General features: G+C 41.5%; 1 protein-coding gene across 1 annotated transcript in view; it reads right to left on the bottom strand.

Annotated features, from left to right (window-relative positions):
- Window positions 1–3,272: 3,272 nt before the first annotated feature.
- Window positions 3,273–27,190, bottom strand: part of trip4 (thyroid hormone receptor interactor 4) — a 69,082-nt gene continuing 45,164 nt past the window's right edge. Inside the window, exon 13 of the mRNA XM_079166606.1 lies at window positions 3,273–3,636. Within this exon, the coding sequence (XP_079022732.1) occupies window positions 3,572–3,636 (65 nt within the window). The 3' untranslated portion in view covers window positions 3,273–3,571. The remainder of the gene's footprint in view (window positions 3,637–27,190) is intronic.

Genomic DNA, 27,190 nt, shown 5'->3' with positions numbered 1-27,190 from the left:
TGGTGGTGAGGAAGGCACACTGCTGGACTGGAGTCAATTGCATTTAATTTCAATCAGGAGATTCAGCTGGGCATCTTTTTCAGCCCAAATGATGAATAAACACATTAGCATTTTATGTCTAATTTAATTTAAAACCTTGGCAAGCCGGATGAAAGTCAGATGGATTTTAGATGGCGTTCTTATTGGTGCTCAAAATTAGATGTCGCCCTGCGTGTAACATTCCTTCATCCTCTCTGATTTGCCTGCCTTCCTCTCTCCACTAGCGTCATTAACAGCAGAGTGGATGGTTTGCGATGGAGCAGAAGAAGCCTCAGGCACAAGGATAGAACATAGAAACACCAGTGATAGCTGTTATTTAAAGAAAAGGTTTTATATTTCGTGAAAAACGCTTATTTGCTTTTTTGGTGGAAAATGAGATAAGAAGATTGATACCACTCACATACAGTCAGCAGCCTGTTAGCTTAGCACAAAGACTGGAATCAGGGGGAATCGGATAGCCTGGCTGCCTATTTTATCTATTTCGCAAGGGCATCATCGCTGCATCCACTGCCCAAGACGATCGTGATTGTTTTTAAGAAAAACTGGTAGTGTGTGGATCCAGAGCCATAGGTCTAGTCCAAAGGAAACACAATCCACCAACCAGCACCTCTAAAGCTCTTAAACACGCTATAGCTTGTCCGTTTAATGCTTAATAAAAATTGAAGCGCAAAAGCAACATTTGTGGTTTTACAGGGTGTTATGTGCCACACAATTTTTTAGTGATTTTTCATTTTGAACAATTAAACAGCAGAGACTTAATAGTGAGCATTAGAGGTGCTGTTGGCTGGATTTTTTTAAAAACAGGCTAGCCGTTTCCAAGTTCCCAGTCTTTATGCTACGCTAAGCTAATTGGCTTCTGGCTATCGCAACATACTTAACAGACAGTGGTATAACTAACTTACTCTCTGCCAGGAATCAAATAAGCGTATTCCCCAATGATTTCCAGATAACTGCTGCAGCTCGCTGTAGCTCAGACAACATGGCTGTTTTCATATTTAAATGGGTCACCTACAGCATTTCTTCCACACAAGTACATCACATCTTTTGTGCGTGAAAAACCAACAACACATGATCTTATGGTTTATCTAAAGAGGCTTAGTAAAAAAAAAACTGCATGTGCCTAATTGTTCAGCATGACGGCACAGAGCCCTTGTTTATGTGAACTTGGGATGTCTGTTCTCATCCGGAGAAATGCCCCTGATCTGGAAGACAGAAGAAGAGGCCACCCACAGGGCAAGTAGCTGTCATCGTTGATTCACTGGGGGCTGAATTTAGTAAATTCTTAAGCAGCCGCTCTAAAGAGAACCCACCTTCTATGGAGAAACTTCACAAAAGAGACCTCTTACATTCTCTGGGTGGGAGATTACTGGGAGGGCTGGTGCAATTATGCGTTCTCATGCTGAATCGAGTGGAGCAGAGAGTTGTAGCTAATCTGCAACTCAAACAAGAGTAAATCTAAGCTAATCAACGGCGAATTACAATGCCAGGCACAGGCAAAAACATAACAACCCGGGATGGGTGTGTGCTGGTGATTCATGCTATGCTTTTCAAACCATGGCGGAATACGCCCTCGGGCCAGAAACGGCTTAGTCGAAGAGCCACTCAACACACTCTGAAGGAAATAAGCACACACAGCAACGCAAGAACAGGTAAAATGTTGAAATACAAAATGACATTACACTGGCAGAATGTCAATCAGAGCCGGTCACAACAGCATTTGAAGACTTCATAATAAAGATGCCTGAAATCGGTGTGAATTTGAATACAAGCAAAGGAGACCTAAATAGATTAAGGGCCGTAGTCTGTGCATGTTCCTGAAGAGATTTACGTCTTACTGAAGATTTGGCTCGTTTTTAAAAGGCAGTGAAGATGCAGGCATGACGAACGAATCCACCACGATAGCCCTTGTAAATAGAAGGCTTAACGCAGGTCTTACGAGTGAAACCAAACTATTATTCGCAAGTAAATAGTCCATTCAAGACGTGGGTGCAGTTCCGATTGTTTTGGTTTCAACGGCACTAAAAGTGAAGGCTGGAATGCTTTTATACCGAGGATTCAACTGTGTGAAAAATCTGGAGTAATCCTGAAGGATTTATTATCTTAACATTGTAACTGAAGTTAATACAACTCTTGTGATGTGCGATCATGTTGAAGCCTCTTTGTGATCAACAAGAGTGGGATTATCTCTATGCCACTAATAATACTGATGGAAATATGAAGACTTTGCATTGCCCACAACATGGCAACAAGTAAGGCTTGTTAAAACATCAGATTCCACTTAAATCTTTGAAGATATTTACCATATTAAACTGAATTTGATAACATTTATAGTTGGCATCTTTTCTGCTACAGCCATTAAATGTATTTATATTCATTAAGTACCTCCCTATAAAGTTTGTATCATCAGTGGCAGGGTCTGCCATTCCATTTCAAATAACGTGCACAAGAGATTCAAAGAAAAAAAGACTGTAAATATCTTTTGTGTTTTTTCCCCTCAGCGTGTCCGTGATGCCTTCAGGTCCAGGAGGGTAGATAAAACACCATCCTAGAGGTCCAGGTCCAATAATTAGTCCATGAGCCGGAGGGCTTATCAGGCGGCGGTTTATACTCCTTCGAGTCAGGATTTTACAACTCTGAAAAGTTATTGCGGCAGCAATAATTTTCTCCTCCCGCTCAATGCTTGTGAGGTAAACAACATGATTACTACAATGCTTAACTTTACACGCTACAATGCTATAAGGAATGTCCACATGCATGTACTGTATTTGATTAGTCTAAACAGTGTGTTGCTGAGCGACGTTGGATTACGCCGATGAGCCAGGATCAACATTTTTACTTGACGGCCCTGCATTGTTTTTGCCGGAGTGCTCTGTGTCACCCCCCCCCCCCCGCTGTGCCAATGAAATGGTCTCATTGAGATGAATGAGAAGGCTGTGTTGTATAAAGCAGCGCTATTGTTGGTTCTAAATGGTCTTCGGTGTGAGAAGAGTAACGACAGGCCGGCCTCTGACGAGGAGGAGAGAGGAACAGTGCTTCTCTCGTGGTTTTTTAGGTTCTTGACTCATAACAAAGCTGCAATGTTTTTGTCTCATAAACACTGACGAGTGAAATAAAACTAAATTAAGCAATTTCTAGTTTATATCTTGTGCTTTGAGAAACCAGTTGATGATGGCAGAACATTTTCTAAAAGATGCCATCTGCATAGAACAACACACCAGCTTTTCTTATTTTGACAAATCAAATTTTAATTGGAATAAGAGAAGCACAAAATTAAACATAAGGATCTTTTGTTATTTATGCAAGCAAAGAAATCGAGACGAAGCAGAATGTAGAAGGTTGTCAAAATGATTATATGTCTCTGTACTGCATGCTTTTAAGAAATACTCCTTATACAAAATGCAAATGAAAGCTGATATTGATAATATGTCAGCGTTGATAACTCCTGGTAAAATGTCAGGAGAACCCAGTGGAGAATGAAGCCATTTGTTTGAAAACATAGTTTGCCATGTTCCCGTTTTTCCTCCTCCTGACGTCACTCTGCAGCGGATGGGACCAGCCCCTTCTTGGCACCCTGGTGGTAGTGACTTTCCAGCTTCCCTGTGAGAGAAAGGGGGTGAAAGGAAAGGGGGGGAGGGGAGAAAAGAGGAAGGGATGAATCAAAACACCATCAAAGGGACAGTGACCTCTCTGAGAGCTCAAGGCCAGCTGATTAGAGGCGGCCGCGGATAGACAGTGGGGAGAGAGAGACAGAGAGAGAGAGACAGAGAGAGAGAGACAGAAAGAGAGAGACGGAGAGAGAGAGAGAGAGAGAGAGAGAGAGAGCGAGAGCAAGAGAGATGAGGTAAAAGGCCAATCAGACCTTGTGTTCCCATAGCAAAGAGTGATAAGAGCGTCTCGACTTCATCACTTCATTTTTATCATATTAGACGTTTGTGGAAAATTGTCATAAATAACTCATGAATTCTTGAGCTGCGGCCAAAAACATATTTTGTAAGGTCACAGCGATCTTTGAAAGCCAAATTCTAATCAGTTCATCCACGAGTCCAAGTGGACATTTGTGCCAAATTTGATGAAATTGGTTCAAGGTGCTCTTGAGATATGCTTCTTATATACATAGACACATACACACATAATACGTAGGTACTGACAACCCTAAATCATAATGCCTCCAGCCAGTGAAACATCTTCCCCGGTTCAGAGGTGGCATATGGAGCTTTTAAAGCCGACCAATTCTGGGATCTGGTGTCATGGTTGTTCACTTTGAACTCAACTCAGGATGTTAAGTATCTCAGCAATTTACAGCCAATAGCAAGGCCGTATAAATGAAAACACAGGTATGCTGACGCCTTCTGGATTGTCAGTGATGACCATTAAACTTCTCTCATATCAGCCACAGTGTTGAGTGTGACAGCTGTCTTGAGTACAGGATTGAATATCACTGTGGTAAATGGCATCTCTTGATAGTACAGTGGATTGAGTGGAGCTTCAGTATCGGTTTAAAAGTTCAGTTTGAATTTAAAGAATTTTGTGGGACACTCTGCAATCCAAACAAATTCTTCTAATGCGGTACTGTAGCTATCATATTTGTAGTGGGAGAATGGATTGGAGTAGGAACATCAAAGCCCTGTGATCCTGTGTAGCGCATACGTTTTGTCTCTCTAGAGTCTGGAACATGCTTCAAATGAATAAAAGAGGTCTGGAGGTCTGATTTGAGTCAGAGCCGATGACATAGAATATGGCATCATCAGCATAAAAATGGATGTTGCAATGAACGCTTGGAAAATGTATATAATTTATGTGTACAATAAATAGTAGGGGGCCTAATATTGACCCTTGTGGGACACCTTTATCACAACTTGATTTGAAGCCATCTGAAACTACAGCCTGAACTCGAGCAGAAATACATGATTCGTACCAGATGTCAACAGAATTCAAACCAAAGGAGGAAGTGCTATCAATGGAAACTAATAAACATTACACACTATCGTCTTTCAGTGCACTCAATTGATGCATCCAAGGAATGTTAATGTCCGTGCACGTTTCTTGGTTTGCCAAGAATGTAACAGTGAAGGATTCTTTCTCTCAATCTCTTTTGTTGTGAGTTGGTAGCCGAGTCGGTGAACAGCACCTGTCCTGCACAGACTTGCTGATTAGCAGAGCGCCATTTCCAAGCCGTAAAACAGTAGCCTGCATTGTTGTGACAATCTTCATGGTTATAATTTATTGCCCACGGATTCATGTGAGGCTCAGATGAGAATGTTTGCGAAGATGAAAAACAGCTGAGAACTTAAAGAGGGATTTGATCAAGTTGCTATTTATATAAATGCTTGTAGCTATGGTGTGGCGTTGTTGTGTAAACAAAACCCCTTCAGCCACCGACAGGAGCCGACCTCCGAACACACTGTAACAGACTCCTTTCCTTTCTTAAAATCAGCCCTCACAGTATCATTCAAAATATCAGATTCTTCCTTTAGAGCTCATACTCACAAACTGTGATCTGCTGCTTTGTCCTTTTTCTGTGCCGGACCACCTCAGCTGGGCTTTGATAACCCGTGTTGACCCCGTCCATAACTGCAGGGCCGATAATAAGCCTGAGCCTCTCTGACTAACACAAGCCTCCTCCTTGTCAAACCACAGCATTAGCTGGCTGTGCTCCCCGTGGCTGAGTCGGGGGGGGGGGGGGGGGGACTGATACAAGTGTGACAGGCAGGGGTGGAGGTTGTCACTTGTGCTTTCTTTTAAATGTTGTCACGTTATGGCTGAACTCTGTGGGTAGCAGCGGCATAAACAAGGTGTTTAGGAGAAGTGCCGTTTGCTCACCATTTCCAAGTCTGTCTGAATGGCTCTCAGTGTCTGTCTGTTCTGCCAGGAGCTGCTTAGGCGTGGAAACGCCTCTGGAATTTTTTGGGGGTGAATGCTGCCAAGCGGTTATCCGAGATTGCTCGAATGATAAATCCACCATAACAGAAGTGCGTAATTCTCGATTCTTTTTGGGTGTTGTTCCAGTGAGAGCTTGAGTCAATATTGTGGAAAATTGCCTCTGGCAGTTTCCCCCTCGTCATGACGTCTCTGTGAAATGTACGAGTATATACAGTATATATATGAAAACAAACTGATTATATAAGTTAAAACGAGCACTCACTGAATGAGCATTTAACAGCTGCACTGTGTTAGTTACTCGTTTGGCCGATGTCAGCACAGTGAGCCCGATGTGCATCCAAGCATAATGAAAAGTGCGTCAACTTCCAAGGACACGGAAGGATGCTGAAATGAGAACGCACCGTGCACAAAGTCATTTTTTTTCCTAGGAATACATTTTGCCGGGTGAAGCATATTAAAGTCATAGATTTCTTGACATTATATACAAGTCCTGTAATCAAGGATCTCCAGGCCAGCCGGTGCTAAACTAAAATGAACAGGAGCAAAGACATTCTGAGCCACACAACGAAACAAAAGATTACATCTTTGCAATGCTTGATGCGATGCTTGATTTGGTGGCTTTAATTCCACCTCATTCAAGCCACCGGCTGGCTGGAAGAGTCACAGTGATATCAGTAGCAATAAGTAAGTCCCACCACGATGTATAAAAAATATCTGAAATATGCATTAATACATTTATTTACCACATAAGGATCCATTTATTCATTTCTGTACCACCTGGGAGCAATGCTACGAGTTGCTAACACTGACATATTATCACCTTACAAAGTTGTTAAACAGTTGCCTATTTTACACCTCCAGTGGACAAGGAGCAACATTAGCATTTATTCAGTCAGCGCCACCTGGCAGATGGAAGTTCAATATTCACTGTGTTTGTGTCTACAACTCCTGAGGGAAATATTTGGCTCTTCAGCTGCTAAATGCTCCACTATGTTCACCAGCTAGTTGCTAAATGTGTCTGTTTGCTATTAAGTGCTGGGCAGGTGGCTTACAGTTGGGTTTTTAGAGCCTTTTTACTGAAACTGCGCCAAGTGAGGCAAGAGAGAACCAAAACAGTTGGGGCCAAAAACAAGACAAAAAAAAAAAATCATGCTGAAAAACGTTACAAAGCTCCAAAGAGCTGAAGGGAAGAATATTGTATAAATGACATTCTGTCATTGTTTTTTCAGTGGTTCCACTCTTTTCTTGGAGATCATTGTCCAGAACCTTTCCAGCGATGATTATCTAGCTGGTATGACAGACAGGGATCATGCACTAATGTTCCTCTCTGTGGAAGACGTGCATTCTATGGCTATAACTTGTCCATTAAAATCATCTCTACATAGAAAGTGCAACAAATTGATCATAGAATAATGCAAACACACCTGAAGGTGTAGGCAAGACAAGCTAGCAAGTGTTTACATTTTAGCAACCGAACCAAATGCTAACCGATCTAACCCCATGAACGGTTTGTCCCGTCACACTACTGGCATGTGCTGCCATGTGACATAACTTCGGGGGATTTTCCCAGCGTTTCATAACTGAGATCAGCCCTTTTCTCATTCATAATCTACCATTTGAATGTTAATATGATTTATGAGCATAACTTAACCCTTCAGATAGCAATGGTATCGGTTTTGCAGAGCTCGTAGGCTAGTTGTTCATTCACAGCCAAAAGAAGAAAAGGGGAATTTTGAAATCATTTTCCAAGACAAAATAAGATTTTCTTTACTTTTTCTCTAATTTTCCACGTTTTTTTTAATAGTAGTTAAATGCTTACGTTTTACCTTTATTCAGTTTTGTTGTTCTTAGCTCGTTTGTCTATTTCTGTCTCAGTATATTGAGAACAACAACAAAAAAAGACAAATTCCCTGTATGTGTTCACAGCTAAATCTGATTACTGATATTCGTATCAGTATTGTTGCTTTCCGAATTCTGATATCCATTTAAAAAGGGTTCATCACAGTTAGTCTACTTCCTTGGTGCTTGTGAGTGAAGCCAAAGTAACAGTTAATTGTCAGTTCTGTCACCATAGCAACTTCAGAGTATGAACGCTGCTTCAACTGAATCTTCCACTTAGTGAGTTTTTTCTAATGCAGGGAAACAGTTTGAGAAATGTCCCTTAGGCAATTTCCCGAACTTATTAAAATACATCCGTGAGTGAATAACGAGGTTTTGTACAACTGGCCACGAATGAGGGGGGACAACAGCAACAACAGAGTGCATTAAGTGGCCCCCGTTGTCACGTCCGTCAGAGGTTGTATGAACAAGTCAGACTCATTATATTCGCCCTGGAAAGTCAATCCAGCAATGTACCATATTCCTCGGGTGAAGGCGACTTTTGTAAAGGGCTCCGGAGCTGCTGAGCTGTCGCATTTCAGAGTAGGTGCTGCGGAGCCGAGAGAGAGAGAGAGAGAGCTGGAGGGAACGCAAGTAAAAGTGGGGGAGGGGAGTGAAGGAGTGGGCGGAAAAAAACAGGGAGACAGCAGAAATGAGACAGAAGGGATGAGAAGAGGGAGAGGGAGGGGTGGTGGGAGAAAGGGATACAGATAGGAGAGGTAGAGAGAGAGAGAGAGGGAGAAACAGAAAGGCCGGCCCATCGATTGGCTGAGATAATTTCCCATTGATTGCTGCACTGTTTGGAGATTGCTGGAGAAAGGTTTATTGCCCACATGCTGCAGCTGGGGAGGAGGCCATAAAATAAGCACAGGTTGTCTGCAGAGGGCTGGCGCTCCATCATCAGGGCCGTAAAAAACACACACTCAGCCACACAGACGCTCATACACACACACACACACACACACACACACATATACACACACACTGCACTTGGATACTCCGCTTACATATTCATATGACTGCGTGCATATTATTCCCATTACACATAGCGGGAGAACAGAGCCCAATCGCTGATGGAAAGCGCACTCGCATAATCCCTTGAAAAGCCAGGGGCAGTAGTGCAAGCAGTATTTATTGGACTGAAATAGCGGTCCATTGACATCCTCGCTGACATCAATAACACGCGAGCCCATCAGCTTCCTTGCAGTAATAATCACAAGAATAATTGGCTGGTTCTCTTTCTGTGAGAGGAACTGCCTACGCGCTGAAGAAAAAGGCTGAATTTTGTATTCTATCCTTTTATTACACAGCGGTCCCAATGCACCTGGATAATAAACCAAGCACAGCTATGCATATACACTTTATCCACATGTTGATACGCTCTCCGGTGACACACTTTGACACGGGGTAATTACTTCATGCCTTCAAATGATGACACAGAAAGAGGGGACGTTTAAAAGTGGAGCACCACCAGCTCTGTGACTGAACGTAACACCTTCAACAGTATCTGTTACATGGATTCCCACTGGGCTCCCACAGTAACCAGCGTCTATCTCAAGTATACTGCCTGCAGAGTCGAAAAAAGAGGTTTAGAGTGCAAATGAAACTAAATGGCAGGATTTAATAGTTTGATTTCAAACACGGTGTCAAGGAACATATGGGAAGGCATATATTCCACCGGAGCACTTTTCACATCTGAAGTTTATAGAAAGGCTCATGTGAACTGATGAGGCTTCAGTTCACACACTTATTTTTGGGCGGGCTAGTAGATGATGCTGGTCTAATTTCTGTCAACGAATCCCACAAACTAACCAAAACCAACGATGCGTTTCCCCTTTCTTCACTCTCTCTGACTTCCCTACAATGTCCATGACACTCCGCCCCAAGTCTGTTCATTCAGAACAAAGACTTCTTTAAAAACGGGTCACAACTGTAACGTTTCACTTTTAAACAAGGCCAATAACAAAAGCTAACATGCTGATTTTTATCATCAAGTATGATAATAATCGCTAAATGGCGGCAAACACACAGCCGAAAGCTGATGGGAAGCTCATGAGTTTTGCAGGCGCTGGATGAAGTCAGGTGATTCAGCAAAGTCTTTACGATTCATCCTCTGGGAACTATGAACGTCTAGCACAACATTAAACGGCAATCCAACCAATAGTTTTACGGATATTTCATTCTGTAGTTGTTTGCACGGTTGCTCATGAGAAATAGTGCATTTCTTGGGAATTATTTGGATACATTGGGTGCACCAGGCTGGCGTACATCTAAAAGTAACCTATATGTTCACAGTAATGCATACAATGTGTGGCTCATTGATGTGTTTTTAATAGCTTTGGACATGGAGCTTTATGGCACAGAGGAATAATCTGTATCAGGCTTTGGCGGTACTCGCTGTACTCTGTTATTGTTCGTTTTGGTCTTTTCATGGTATTTGCTTGCAATGACAAATATATCACCAACATTATCCTCCAACAGGTAAAAATAATTCAGTGTACCTATGTTTACAAAGCTTGCAGCAGTCAATACAGCTCAAAATGCTTCTGAGAAATCCCATGTGGCAGTTGTACTTCCCATATTTCAGCAAGCATGACTGGCGAAAGGGCTCCTGGTTCATGAAAAACCTAATAGGTTTTAAAAAAAAAAAAAGGCTTCATTCTGACTTGAGCTCAGCAACACTACGCTTCCATCTTCTTTTCCTTATCTGGCCTCAGCTTAGTACACCTCCAGCTGAAGTCATTCTGTACGAGAAACCAAGCCGACAGCCTTGAGCACCGCAGGAAAGCGAATGTGTACAAAACCCTCGGTAGCCATGGGGAGAACAGCGAGAGAGGAGGGGGAGAACGGCATGGATTCCCATCTTGCCGTTAGTCACACCTAATTTACATTCCCTTCCTGTACTGCCGAGCTGGTGAATTTACAAGTGGATAGAGAAGGTGCTGTTTGAGACTGGCGTTGGCATGCTGTTTGCAAAGGGGTTAGGGAGAAGCATGAACCGTGCTTCCCGCTGCAGAGAAAACAGTCTCTCTCCGTGTCTTGGTCCAAACCTCCCTGCCTGAAGCTGTTTTCACAGACACTGAGGGGCTGTAATGGCTGAGTGATTTCTCCTAACCAACAGCGCGGTGTTGAGCCGGTTTAGTCACGCACATGACAGTTCGTCACAACTCGCTAGAGAACCGGTGTCTGACAAGTCGGGGACAGCGAAGGTGGTGCCGGTTGGCGGGTGGATGTGGAGCAGTGAGGACGTGGTGATGGCTGGTTTATATCAGTGCTCCCAAAGTGCTGCCCTGCCAACTAGAGTATAGATCGCACCTGCTTTCAGTTAGTTTGTCTTTCTTGGAATGCATTTTGTGGTTTGTTAGGCTTGGTTTTGTATAATATGGTTTAAGAATAAGTTTAAACCTTTTGAATAAGCGTGTGGTCTTGAATTAATTCATTTTTGTAATTATTATTAGCAATTTAAAATGTCCTTATATTTGTGAAATGTACTTCGTCATTTCCAATGATGTACATTCTGCATTATAATCTGTCAACACCGCCAAATAAGGATTAACTGATTTAACAGATTTTGTTCCACTTAAAAAAAAAAGAGAAGCATTCATAAGCATAATACAAAAACATAATGTCTTCATTCATGTGTCAACAACTATAACTCCTCCTGTGCACACCCATATAGTTACATACAGTTCTACAAATAAATGCACTTACAACATTACAGTGTTATAAACCAATTATTAATGGGGTGAACTGCTTTCAAATGCTAAATGAGGGGACTTAAAGTGTTACCAGATTATTGCTTGTGCCTTTAATCTTGGTCCTCTAGAGTCAAATAGTATCATTAGCATATCAAGGACTTTGCTATGGCAAAACAAATGGCCATTGAAGCGTGGTGGCAGCAGCCTCAAGCTGTATATACTGCACAGTCAATCAGAACACGGTGGGACTTCCCTCATATCAGGTGGCTGAGATTGTACATTCCTCTTTAGAGCCGCTAAATGTGTAGGTGGGATGAGAAGCTGGCCGTCGTCGTAAGAGGGATTGCTGGTACAAGACTTCGACAACCAGAACCCTGAAAACACACCGCCTTCGCACGTACAGGTAGCACAAAGGTCGCTGTATTCCCTCGTGTGTGTTTAGCTCCAGCTGTGCAATTGTTATTCAAAAGCGTAGGGCGGAGGTGAAGGGTTCAGTTACTGCCTGGTGTCTTTTTTCGGAATACGATTCTAATTTCAGTCTCACTTCTCCTGAAAGCACAATGACTCGACCGCCATACCAGCACTGAGGCAGTAGTAGCAATGTGAGGAATGTGGAGAAGAAAGTTAAGTGCTTGGAGCTCTGCCCGTTTTCCTTTTCCAACATGCTTGGCTTGCTGCTGCAGAACGCGAGCGTGACTGTCAGATTGTCAGTTTCAGAAAGTTGCCAAACTGAGTGATGAAGACCACCTCCAGCTGTATGTATACATTGGCCTCACAGGTTATGAAGTGAAGCTCATATTTAGAGCGTTAGCGGTTCAAACACGTATCACGTTAGATATGAGCCAAACTAAAAGGTAAAAAACTGAGGCAGAAGCTAAATGTTTGGTGTATAAATGTTTTGTACAATCGATGAGTTCCTATGCTGCAGAGCAAAACAATAGATGGTGATTATTTAGTTGGAAAGAAGCTTGTTGGCGGTCGTCAATCCAGATGTGTGAGCTTGAGCTGACAGCTAGACAGACGCTGGAGGCTTTTTTTGGGTGTGAAATAAATACACCAGCCGAAACTAAACGGGTCTGTGGGTCTAAAATCTGTGGTTCTAAAATGTTTGAGGACTTGGTTGATGATCCACAGCTTTCTGTTGACATTGCTATAATTTATGGTCACGTTATATTAAAGGGCCACAACACAAACTGAATGTAATGAGTCTCCCCTCAACCCTGACGTCACGGCTCCCATCTGGAGTCACTTGGCTCAAGCAATTGTCTTTCCTTCCCCTCTTATCCGACATTCACACTGCAAACACACACATAAACAACTACTCAATAACGGCCTAATTTCCTGTACAGCGGAACAACAAGGAAAGCTCAGCTGATGTGTGAACAGTTTAAAGTCGGTCAGCCAAAGAATGTTGGACTGATTGACTGTCAACAGCCAATCAGGTATCCTGGCAAGTGCAAACTGAAGGTTTATTGCATCTATTCAGTCCTCTGGAGACAAAGAATAAACGTTTGAAAAACAGCTTGGAGCCGACATAGTTTTTTGTTTTTACGTTCAAGGGCTCAAACTGCCGTTTCTGCCCCGAAACTCGACGCTAAAGCTGTAAAAATACAGTATCCACATGTTTAAAGCTCTGTGCACAATGAAGAACATTGGAGACAAAATGAAGCAAATTCTAAAAGGAAGTTGCTCTCAAACTGAAGGTGGGTTGTTGGAAAGACTATATATTTCATGAAAGATGAAATGTCCCTTTTACTACTTACTATTTTATCGTATGCAAATGAAAACTTGAACTCGCAAGCAATACAATGCATCCTTGTTCAATCCGGCTCACTCTGGGCTTACAGATGTCGCTTTGGGTGGCTATTGTTGGTAAACTAACTTTGAAATATCGCTGTCGGTTTGCTCACTTTAAGCTCTTGTTACACTGTTTTATGACTAAATTTAAAGCACTTATTCCATCAGCACCACTCTGTAATGACTGTCGTCATGTATGCTGCTCATCAAAAGATACAAAGTCGAAAGTTACATAATTGTGTGTTTACTTTTTAACCTGCAAAGTCTACAGACGCTCCTTTGGCTGGTGTTGCATTATAAATAAACTGAAGTTAAAGTTGAGTCCGGCTTCATGGTCTAGTGAGCGTCACTTTCCTTCATTTTCTGGCAGAAAATGAAGGAAAGTGACTGCAAGGGAATCTTGCATCTGATTATTGAAAATCATGTTATTTATTTTAATTCAAGCCTCTTTTTGGCAGGAAGTAATGGCCACACCAAACAACTAACTGTTATGAACAAACTATTAGGCAGAAAAGGAAATGTTTTTTTGGGGGAGTTTGCTCATAAATCAGTTCCCGTTGAATACAAATGAAAGTGCAGATGGATCGTCCTTCTGGAAGCCATGTGTTACATGTCCTACTCTGTCATAGCACCACTGATGCCTGACCCTTTCTTTTGAAGAGTGCCCGTGAGTTAAACATCACCAGTTTAAAAGAAACACTGGCTCTGGATTTACAAGCACAATTACTGGGAAACCTGTACTGTCTGAGCACGACGGTCCATCAGCTACTGGGTATTTCCTGTGCTGATGATCCTGAACAGAGAGAGCAGGTTTCTCCTGCAGCCGAGAGTGATTCTAGAAAATAGAAGCAGAGCCTCACAGCTTATCAATCACGTCTCCTCGACAATAAGCTGGTGCTGCAGAACAGTTCGCTATTGAGAGAGAGGTGGAGCTCAGCAGTCTTGATAAAGCATCATGGGAAACACTTCACACATTGTAACACTTTTCTTCTAATCATCTGCACACAGTTTGCAAATAAAGCTCCAGATTTACAACACATTTCAGGGCAATTTAATTCAGATTTTTCATCACATCATGTCGCCCTTTGGAGTGAATTGCCTCGAGGCTGTATGTGGTGTGAAACAAAGAATACGTTTGTATTTTTGGTTCCTTTCAAGTACATTGTACTGTCATGGTCACCGGGTTCTGATTCTCATTCATAACCAAACAGGAAAAACAGAGAAGGAGACAACATGAGTGCTACAGATGCAAATCAACAAAACTGATTGGCACTGTGTCACTCCTATGAATATACTGTCTGATCATGGGCAGGAACTGTCTCTCCTTTATGCATCTATTTAGCATTTCCCCACAGAACTGTGTCTGAGCATTAATGTTTTCCTTTGTCCTGACTAAGAGCCCAGAGAATATGAAGACTCTGGGATGTTGCTTAAAAAAACCCATAATTGCTAATTCACTTCCTGGATCCGACTACAGCCTATATTCTCACAATCCACTATTCTGGCTTTACGCTCTACTAGAGTACTTCACAGTTAGTGTCGTGTCAGTGTAATACAGACAAAGCTTACGGCACTTCAGATTGCACAGACTGCAGAAAGCAATATTTCTGAAGTATCATAACAGCTATATTTTTGTATTAAATATACGTTCCTCCATATATCTATTGTTGAAGTGAGTATAACCAAAAATGCACCATTGGCTAAAAAAAGAGGCCATCTTTGTAAGTGGCCATGCGCAATAATAAACTCCAGAAATGGATTCAGTGAAGATAACTCTGTTTTGAATTTCCATTTTCCCTATATCACTACCCTCCGTCATGTATTATCCATGAGGGCTCAAAGCTCATTAGACCACACAGAAGAATTCAGAAGCCGTATTAGACTCTCAAAACGCCAACTTGAACATAATAAGAAAGCTGACACACACACACGCACGCACACACAGACACACACACAGTCCAGACAGGTTGTTCCAAAGCTAAGGGGCGAGTGTGAATGTTTATTTCTTTAATTACGGCTTTGCAATCATCAAATCAGCTTAACTTGGTCGTAGCACTGCACTTCTTTATTAAGATAGTTACACATTTTGTCATGTAAGAAATAACTAATAAAGAACCAATGCAGGTAAGGATTAAAGATTAGCACATAAAATGAAAACATTTAATTCATATTGTGTACTAGTGTTCAGGATTGACAAACTGAGCCAAATTTACATTAGTGAGATAACACTGCACTTCTCAATTTCGTATGAATGCTGACATACCATTAAATACTGTATAATTTCAGCTATAACTCATTAGATACTAAAAAAAATGAGACTAATGCCAAAATGCCCCCTTCCTATATGAAACCAATATGAAAAGTGAAGGGAAGAGTAGCCGTAGTCTGTAAAATGCTAATGCTAATCGCTAGCATACACATATATAGGGCTAATTGCTAGCATACACATATTCCAGCCTTGCATTTTAACTTAAATTCATAAATGTTAATACAGTATTTTGTCATCATAGCAGTCCCTTTACAGGAACTCTTACCTAACCATAATTATAATAGTCAACATGCTATTAGAATTAGCGCTAGCGATTAGCATAAGCTAATTGAAAGGATAACGGCTATCATGAATTTCAATTTAAAAACAATAAAGTCAGACTACATGTTAAAGTAACGCACTTTGTTTGTACTTTTGTTTGCATGTTGTGTTTTTTTTATATTCTGTAACTGTAGCATGAACACACAGTAGAATTTGGAAGCTAACTAGCTAGCCAGCCGCTATACAATTAAAATTAAACAGCTTAATGCTTCATTCATGAGAATATCTAGTATCAGACTCCTCAGCAGCCTCGAGGAAGCACTCACAAGAGTGAAAACGAGGGCAGTCATCCAGAAGATGTTTTATTGCTTTCACATCAGCTTCTATAATATCTTCTTGTTGAAACAACGTGTTGTCCCAGCTTCTCCAAACACTGTGAAAGCCTGGTGACTGCATGTTGTTTCAACAACTGTCAGATCTCAGCAAATTAGAGAAGGACGCTGACAGAATTATAAAAAAAGACTGTTAATTACACCCAGATAACAATGTTAATCCAACAGAGTGAAAACCAGGACGGACTGGATTTACTGAAATTATTTTTGATATGTAGATTTTTCTTTTCATAAAAAGTGAATTACAAATGAAGCGGAAACCATTAGTTGAATAATTGAAGATTAATCTAATTAGTTAGTTTTTTTTAGCATTTCAAATTAGAATATTTGTAGGATCTCTTACTTTTTTTTAGGATAAATAACTGAATATCTTTGGATTGTTGGTCACACAAAAATAAAGACATCTAAACACTAAGAAAACAGTGATTGATTATTTTTTTCACATTTCATAGAACAACCGAGAATCGTTAATGATAATAATTGTTGGCTGTAGCGCTAATTGTAATCAAAACATAATATCAGTAAAATATTTGTATGTTTCAGTACCACAGTTATAACACAGACTACAAGGAAGTATTTATTCAACAAATGTTAAAAACAATCCCACAGGGACTACAATTACACATCCTTTATGCTGAAGTATGGTGACGTTGGGTGTGATGTGTATACTGTTGGTGTTTTATCCCTGCTTTTGACACCACATCTCCATTTCTTTCAATTCCATTTGCAATTCATCCTCGAGAGACAAGAAAACCTCTTGTCAGGCTACACACACTCGGGAGCCGAGGGCTTTAGAAAGCTACTTAAATCCTCAGTAGCCACAATGTCAAAGGGACAAAATATAAAGTGCAGCCCTTCTTTTTTTTTTTTTACAGCCGCGATGGGACTCTGAAAAGGTGAGCACAGCCGGGTTATTAAAAAGGGTCCTTATAAAGCGGCCGCGGCCACATCTAATTAGAATGTAAATGTAGTGTGGGCTGGGGATGGATCACAGAGGATAGACATTGGCATTTAGATTATGCTGAGACTAGATTACTGATGACACTGTGTGTTGGTGAGATAGCCTGTTTGAGAGCAGCTTGGCAACTGACTAATTGTGTTTCACCACTAGCAATGTAGGCCGTCGCTGTTCTATCGCTGGTAATTAACATGAGGGAAGGGAGAGGTACATTGTTGCGTGTGCACAATACAAACAATCCTCGACAACGCCAAGAATAAAACACACACACACACACTCAGGCAATCTTGCACCTCTTGTACTAGATTGAGAGAATGAAGTGCTTCTTTGCACTAAGCCTAGACTCAGTAGAAATCCTCTCACCTCCACACAATTCCTCACTGGGGGCATATGCCATGAACAGAGCAGCGAAGACCAAACAGAAAAACCAAAGACAGAATGGAGACAGCGGAGACGGAAGGAGAGGGGGAGAGAAACAGAGAAGAACAGAGAGGGAGGGTGAGTGCAGAAGGAGGGAGAGAGCAGAATGGAATAAATTGAAGCTGATCTGGTGCTCTGCATTCTGAGGAAGCTGGATTTGCATATCTGTGCAGCGGTGCAGAGGGAGAAATGTGTCGGTGCTGACAGCAAGCTGAATATCTTAAACCTCCGCTGACACCCCTGCAGGCACTCTCTCCTCGCATACACCGTTACACGGTGGAAGGAACGCACTCACAGAATCTCACTCACACACAAGCACACACACACACACACACACACACGACTTAAGGTCAGGAGATGGAAGCTTTGTGCATTGCTTTGCTTCTGCATAGTGATGTACAGTAGTGCTTGTTGTTTAACAGTCAGCTCAAGGAAAGGACCCCATGATGAATAAATAAATAATATATATATTTTATATATAGTGCAGGAGATATTAAGAAAGAAAATTACACAAATAGGTACAGATTATCCAAATTTGTACCGTAATGCATGTAGTAGTTTGATTCATGAATACTTTATAACGTTGCTCTTGGACTCAACAGCCACACTCACATTTGCACTTCAAACACTGGGCAATGAGCCATTTGAAAACCAGACCCTAACCCTACGTTCTATTGGTGGGAGGTGAACATAGAACCAATTTCATTCAAGTGCAACATTTTCCTTTTTTGCAGAGAAATATGTGGAAATAAGAGGCAAAAAACAACAATCCTCTGAGGAAAACCAAGAATCTACTGTAACTTTGAATATTCTGTGTAAATATGATCCCTTAAATCTAATTCAGGAATGCATATGCAGCAATATGCAAGGGGGGATTTCCCTAATTTCAAAATAAAAAACAAACATGATGATTCAAATGTTGAGGAAAGCTACAGTTTATGGGTCTTGGCACTCTGTTAAAACACAATAATAACTAAGGCACCAGAGTTTTGACATTCAGACATAAATAAATTTGCTCGCTTGGCAAGAGTAAAATGAGAAGATGGACCAGCCATGTTTTTAAATACATCACTTAAACCAGCAGCAAGGTAGCTTAGCTTAGAATAAAGACTGGAATTGGTGGGAAACTGTTAGCATCTTTGTCCAAAGGTCCAAATTCAACTTACCAGCCTACTGATTATCATATTATACCTTGTTTATGCTCAACATAAAATTATGTTAAAATGTTTTTATGGGAAGTTACGTACTTTTGTGAGTCCCAAAATATTTCCTCACAACCTTACTAACGCCCTGTAAAACTACTAATTTTCGTTTTCACACCTCAGATTTTTGAACAGATTAAACAAACAATAATATGTTAATTAGTGAGTCAGACTTTATGCTAAGCTAAGCTAATTGCCCTCTGGTTCTAGCTTTATACAGTATTTAGCGTACAGACACACGAGTCGTACCAATCTTCTCATCTACCTCAGCAAAAAAGCAAATAGACGCATTTCCCAAAGTGTCCAAATATTTCTTGAAAGCATTCCTTGCAGCATTTTTGGGGCTCTGCACTCAGTAGAAACAATATCCTATAACAAAGTCATCGGTGGCTCGGCATTCAGTAACTTCCTCTGTTCACAGAGTACAATAACGATGGAAAGATGGAACACTGAAACATTTATGGATCTCCGATTTCTTTTCTGACTGATTGTGATTTATCCGACTGAGAACAACGGCAACAAACAGAGAGAAACAACACAAATAGATTCCCGCTATTGATTGTGCAGCACTCCCAGAGAAACAACAGATATGTTAATGCACCTCGCTAAATAATTTACTAAAAATGAATACCGGAATTCTTTTGTTGTTGGAATATGCACAAATGTACAGTACCAAGGCTTAATATATGTGTGCATATATATATATATATACACACACACACACACACACACACACACACACACACACACACACAATGTCTTTGCAGCTTGCTTCACATCTTTTAAAATATTCAAGATCCTCAGTGTGTGAGTAGAACAAAACCTCTGCTTCACATGTCTTGAAGAAGCACATGCTGGGGATGGATTCTTCTCTTTGACAGTCAAATCCAAAGACGCTACTCATTGCCAGACTATCTTCTCGCTGTTTATCATGAAAGCCCAGAGGGGGGTTTAATTTGGCAACTTGTGTTCTTACACTGACATCAACCGGAATCCGGGGAACACATTTTATTTGCCTGACATTGTCTAATAGCCACCATCCTTTCTGATTAATCTTCCACTGCTCGAGGATTTATCTATCTGTGTGCTCCATGTGGCGCTGAACAGCTCAATGGGGAGAGAGGAGCACAAACACTGCCAGGGTTACTGCTTCCACCCCCACTGCACATTATTCTTACTACTTTGGCTAAAAGCCTGCGCCAAATGGTGTGCGTTTCTGTGTGGGTGAGCGAAGCAGTTGTGACAAGAAAATAATAACAGCTGGGGCTTTAAAAGTGACCAATCCTGTTTGTCATATTTCTTTTGCTAACAAATGCTTCGGCGTCAGGTTTCTTCTCCCTTTTTTTCAGCGTCTCGAGCCCCCAACGCGGCCAGCGAATATCAGAGGAACCCCCCACCACACACACACACACACACACCCCCCCCGGGTCTGGATAAGTAGCTCATTTAGCTCAAGGTTAAGTTAGCTCAAGGTTATGTTTGGGTCTCTGCAGGCCGGCTGTCTGTGGAGTGAGAGCAGGAAAAAAATGCTGATGGGCCCGTCAACTGTCAGAACACATCCTGTCAACTGACGGCTGAGAAATAGTGAGGGAAGAATGTGAATCTGTGAGAAACGGTGCATGTGTGACACAGTAGAAGTGTATGTACTTGTTACTGTGTGTGGAAGTATGTAGGGAAGGGGAGGGGAGGGGGGGGGGGGGTGTGAGTGGAAGCAAAGGAAGCAGTAGTGGACCAGCTCCTTGGCATGCCAGAGGCACAATGACATTGATCCAGCAGACCTCTCTCCATTGGTCTCCCTGACAAGAGGTAACAGGATTGTTCATAAAAATGGAAATTGAGCCATGTTATTCTCATGCGCGCAGGCAGACAATCGGCACACAAGATGAATTCATCCAAAAAATAAATGTACCCGCATACGGCTGTGCAGCAACAAAAGGTGTGCAGCTTGACAAAGAAGCTCGTGCATATTTATATATATATATATATATATATATATATATATATATATATACGTGATCGTTATTGATAATTCATGAACATTATGGCAGCGATTCAGGGGAAAAACCTATAGTAGTCGGGCGATATTCAAACACTTCCTCCACCAGTGCGACCCTCTGTTGTTCAGGCAAAGAAACACTTTAAACAGATGCAGAGCAAATAAACCCAGGCAGCTGGGGCGGGGTGGGGGGTGGAGGGTGGGGGGGAAGTAAAGCCCTTTTCCTGATTAACCGTTTGCTGTCACGTGTGTTATGATAACACTTAAAGAGGCGAACATTTCTACAGTGCGTGGGTGGCTGTGGAGGTGGGTGGGGTTGATAATTACTGCAAATATGCCACAACATGCAATCAGCCCTCTCACATGCATTGTTTGTTAGCTTCGCAGCGATCTTTGTCGCACGTTTAATTACACACAACCACTGGAGGCTTGTGACAAATGAAGGCTGCACAGACACCCCGAGTGTGCTGACGCCCTTTCATCATCATTTCAAAAGCCGTGGCAGGCATGGGTTACATGCTCGCGTTTCTTTCATCACAAAGTTATGGAGGATGATGTCTTTGTTTCTTTGCACAAACCCCCCCCCCCCCCCCCCCCCCCCCCCCCCCATCAGAACATGAAAGCATTCAATGCTCTGACTTCTGCTTCACCGTTTCATCAATGTGGACAAACTTAGAAATCATCAATCTCTAAAAATAGCTGGATACTTAATCAATTTAGCTCACCCGCTGTTTGTCTCCATCAGCAATGAAGCAGGCTTAGCTGTGTGGCAGCAGATGCTATTGATTCTTTTTTTCTGAAGAGTGGGGGTGGGGAGGCACAGAGGAGGTGAGGCTAATGATGGAAATTTGCAGAATGACTCCATGCTTTTTAGGGAGCTGTGTGTTAATGGCGGCTCCGGTGTGACGAGTTGGACGCGGTGTAACCTTCAGAGAAGCAGAGGCATTGAGACGCGGCTTCAGGCAACATCAGCGGTGATGAGTTGGATACACAAACAGGCTTATAATTGGAGCTGCATATTCAAATCTTGTCTGCGTCTAAACTGAGCATGACGGGGGCACTGGTATTTACTTCACAGTGCTAATGGGATGTACTGTTGTCTGTGTTTGCTTTAATGTGTAAATATTAATGTAGTTATGAGACGGGGATATTAGCCCAAATTCAGCGGGATCCACGTGGTTTATAAAAACATAGTATTCTCTTTTGAGATGTCCTGATGTGATTTTATTCAGTGGAATACTATATGACACATGTGTGGTAGTAGAAGCAAAATTAAGAACGCTTTAACAGCTGCTGATGATCGGGACAAAGACAGAGACAAAGGGATGTCATTTGATATGTTAGCAGAGCCTCAAGAGACGAAAATGCAGCCACAACTGTGTTTAGGATGAGAGGTGTGGCGGCAACCATAAAAATGTCACATCGGTGATTTGGTTCACTTGAATGTCTATGTAAATATAACTCAAGTTCATGTCCGTCACAAAATGATTTCTGCTAGACTGGACTGCAAACCGCAAATTGATTTCGTAACAAGGAAAGATTTTACTCACATTAGCGATGTGGCTCTAATCTACGCCGGCATATTAGGGCCACGGTGGTTAAAAATAACTCAATTACAGGGGGAGGGGGGGTAATATTCAAACAAAAGAATGTAAGACAAAAAAAACGTTGATATTCTCCAGGATTTAAGTGGTTAATGCAGAGAAAACATTGTCACAAATTTACGGAAAAAAACCTGAAATATTCTCTGAGATCGTAAAGACAAATAAAGCTGCGTTTTTTTTTTTTTTTACAAGGAACCACATGAAAGAAAACGTATGTTTATGTTAAGTATATGCATCACTCAGAGGCCATCCTTTCCATAAGATCACTACTTTAGGCACAACAACATTCAGACGCCGGCTACATTTGTGACTCTAATCTTTAGTAATAATAGTAATAATCCCATAAATTTGTGACTTTCTTCTTGAAAATTCACAACCTTAATATCTGAGGATATCCACATTGTTTCTTGTAAATTTAAAATTGTACTCTCTCTGAGTTTTTCTCAGAATATTACTGCCCCTCCCCCGGCTCTTTTATCCACAATGGCCCTAATATGCTGTCGTACTAAACAACATTTGTATAACCAACAAGGATTGGACATCCTTTGAATGAATTCATGCTCCTAACAGGATGACACGGGGTTCATTTAACGCCACCAACTGGTCTAAGTTTCCACTTCTTAAACTACTAACCAAGCTCCCATCGGCCTCAGTTATACGTTGACATGAATGCTAACATACAGTAGCATACTTGCATTACAGCCGTACCATGTTAACACGCGCACCGTAAGTCCATCCATCCATGCTATTATGAGCTTAAATACTGATATTGGGATTTTACACTCACACTTAAGCAGATAAGTACTGTATGAAATGGAGCTTTAACAATAGCTTCCTTGTGTGTTTTGAAAACAGCTGACATAAGCTGCACTTACGACGCACCAGGAACCCCCCCCCCCCCCCTCTGTCAATTACAACACAGTCAAGTGAAAATGCAAACCATAGCAAGACTATAGCTATAATAAAGCTATAATTTTTATGACACAGTACAGATGTTTAAGCTTGATTTCACTAATTAAATGTCGAAATTGCCACTCTATTATGTTATATTTAACTACTCCACATGTTTTCTTTCTTTAAATGCAAAACACTAAACACTCTTGTTACTGTTCACACCTATATTTTGTTTGTTCACAAGTGGATCTACTCTCTGATGCAAACAATATGGCATCAGTCACTGTTGCTGGTCTGTGCGACTGCATCTGTAATGCAATGTCTATATAAAGTGATGTGGAGCTCACTGAAAAGAGAGAAAGCAGCCGTCAGCAGGGTTCTGGCCTACAGATCTGCTTGTAAAGTGGGTCAACTATGCTCCTGGAGAGCTTAACAAGCTGCTGGAGGAATAAGGCAGAACACTTGATAATTAGCAGGAGGAGGAAGGCATGTTTGAGGGAGAGGGAGAGGGAAAGGGGGGGGGGAGGGGGTTGCAGGAAGAGGTGGAGTACAGACGAGAGAATTTGTGGGTGGGATGCGGCTGGACTGGCGAGATTAAACCACAGGTATTTTAATATCAGGCAGTTTCAGTTCTGCGCTCTGTGCGGTACGCTTTCCCCTTGTTGCAAAGCTACTGTTTGGTTTGTATTTGTGTGTTAGTATTGCGTTTTACACTTCCCTGTTAGACTGTATTCATTCTGTTCAGGCATCAATAGAATTGAATGGCCTTCTTCTGTGACGGTTCAGTTCTTGAGTGTCATTTATCCAGATTTTTAAAACTGTGGAGTAATTTCCCTCCACTGCGGTTGCACTGTGTGGTGGATGTGGTATTGTTTCACATTTGTTTTGAAATAATTAGGCCACGAGATGAAGGTGGGAGATTTCACATATGCAAAGTGATTCTACTGATTTTGACCTTTTCAGACAGCGCAGCTGTTTGATGTGAGTGCAGTCTGAGCAGCAAAATGGTTTAAGAGGCAATCTTTTTCATGTGTGCTATGCTAATTCTCTTTTTATTCTCTAAACTGAGGTATATTCATTCATCTAAATTGGCTGGTTTCCTCTGCGTTTCTTTTGGCTCACAGTCAACAGCGGATGACATACTTTTGGTTTAAAAACAAGATGGAAGACTTTAATTAAGATGAATGATTATAATCAGAGTTTATTTCCGGTTTGGCTGGATGCTAGCGGCCAAATAAAACCACAACAAAGAGAAAACAAACACTAATATGGAGACCACTTTATGGGAGTCTTAGTGATAACCTGTCCAACCGTAGCAAAAACATTTGAGCAAATGAAAAGCTTCCTCTTACTCATTTATAATCACGGACAGACAGAAAACAGAGATAAAGGTCGAGTTGACAAACATTACATGAAGTGGTTTCTTCTCTGTTATAAAATCTCATGGTGTTGTTGGGGTGCATCCGTTCCCAGCCATCAGTAATCTGTCTATTTCCACAGCTGAGGGAGAAGGATGCAGTCCTAACACCACTGTAAGCAGGGGGGGCTCAGCTGGAGTCGATGTGTGTGTATGTGTGTGTGTGTATACACCTATCCATCTATCCATAGAGATAGGTACATATGTGTGTCCTTTTCCTGGGAGCTCAGGTGCTCTCAGGCAAAGTTTGAAGAGGGTTATGTGAGGCAGAGAGAGAGCGACAAAGACTTAAGAGCTCATCCAGTGAATAGCTGCAGAGCGAGAGGAGGAAGTCACTGTTCCTTCCATCCTCCCTTCTTTGAGCTTAAGAAACCCCACTGCCTCTGTTTCTGCTGAGAGTCAATTCAAGATAAGTCACACACTCCCTCTTTATGGCTTCCTGGGGGGCTTATTTGCCTTCACGATCATCAAGCGCTGTATAGATTATGGGTTTGCTACAGAACCCAACTAACCAGAGGTCATGTGTGTAAAAGAGCTGCAACGATTGGTCGATAAATCGATCGGTTGGTCGATAGAAAATTAGTTGGCCACTATTTTGAGAACTGGTTAATTGTTTAAGTCAAACGATAAGAAAAATCGATGGGTCCAGGTTCTTTAATTTTAGACATGCGTGTTGTGGACGACACAGATATTTGATGAAGTCACTTTGGGCTCTAGAATATTGTGATTCAATGTCTTCTAATGCTTTAAATAACAAAGCATTAATCCAGAAAATAGTCTGCAGATCAAGAATTTAAGATAAATTAGAGACCAGCAGTTGATAAAGGTTTAAGCACATATCTTTGTTTAATTGTATTTCAGTGTGGAAGAGCAAGGTCTTTCATCATATCGGAGACATTGATCTAAAGACTGGAATAGACGGCATCCTGTCTTTTAATTTTCTCTGTCTGTTTGCCGAGGCTCCAGTACTGAACCCCAGGGGAGCAGGAAATCCTTTTCAAGTGGTTTGCTATTCAGCACACAGATTTCACAATTAAATCTGTGCTGAAGAAGAAGAAAAAAAAAAGACTAATATTAAGTGGCCAGTGGCTGCTCGTGAGAGCTCGACGAATGCAGTCTTTATAAGGCTTGAATTATCACTTCTGGTGTTTCTCTCTTGTTGCTTGGTGTTTCAAAAAAAAATGTAGAATATGTTCGACAGCGGGCTTACTCTGTAAGTCCGCTTAATGAGTCCGATCAGCTGTTATGGACCGGTTATGGTTCGAATCACGGCCGAGCCAAACGGCCTCTGACCTTTGCAACAATCCTGTAATGTGCTATTGGCAGTGTTGTGGCTACAACTGTGCTGTCTGACAAAACAAGCAGAGGAAACATGAATAAAGCATCAGGAAATAAATGGAACACCGAATACAAAATAAATCACCACAGGGGTAATGTTGTTGTACATATTCTCAACGAGTCTTTAAAAATGTAAGTTAAATCCTAAGATGAGACTGAAAGCCACATGAGAACATAATACATATTGATTAACAGACTGATTATTGCGCTTAATAGATTAATTGTTTATCATTTGGTCTATAAAGCATCAGAAAACTGTGAAAATATCCATTACAATAGCTGAGTGCCGAATGCAACATCATCAAATGTCTTGTTTTGTCCAACCAACAGTCCGAAATTAAACGAAAAGTATTCGATTAACTGTAAAGTAAGACCAAGAAAAGTAGTTCATTCTTACATTGGAGCGTCTGGAACCATCTCTAGATCAGCTGATCAATCAGTCAACTAATTGATGCAGCTCTACCTCCAATTATTAGAGGAGACATAATGCATATTGTGCAGGGAATATACGGCAGTCATCTTCTTGTAATTCTACGAGGTACACCGTGGAAAAAAGATACATAAATGCCAAAGCAACAAATATGCTAAATCTTACACACTTGTCCAACAACCAACTGACATTTTTTCTCAATAACTAAATGAATTCCCAGCGCTGACCTGTTGCAATCCAATTTAAGACAATTATTAAAATTCATGGATGTGAAGCATGTCGGGTTCATAGGACAGAAAGTGATTTTCTTGGGAGGCTCCTCGTGTCCCTATAATTCACTTCCTGGAGCTGTTTTTCATCCCTTGTAATATTCTTGAGCATCACCCAAGAGGAAATATGTGTTGGACCATGAAAAAGAAATATTCTCTGCACACAGTGTTGGGCATTCTTCGTCGTTTATCTGGTAACCACACATAGTAAAGCGTACTCTCGTAATCTACATTTCACATCCGACAGGTTTGTGTGTTGTTTGCTCAGACAGTGCATATGGCACACAGCGGTAACCTCGGCACTTACAGCTTGTAGCCTTCACGAACACTGAAACTGAATGTCAATGGTCGTATCCATACACTACATACATAAAATCTGACCTCTGCATTTAACCCATCCGAAGCAGCGTCCCTGGCTCTTTGAGCTCTGGTATGAAATTTCATCCCA

Source organism: Pholis gunnellus, assembly GCF_910591455.1.
Source record: "Pholis gunnellus genome assembly, chromosome: 1".
In the NCBI taxonomy this organism is placed as follows: domain Eukaryota; kingdom Metazoa; phylum Chordata; class Actinopteri; order Perciformes; family Pholidae; genus Pholis; species Pholis gunnellus.
Note: the sequence above shows the minus strand (reverse complement) of the source record. Positions and strands in the feature narration are given on the sequence as shown.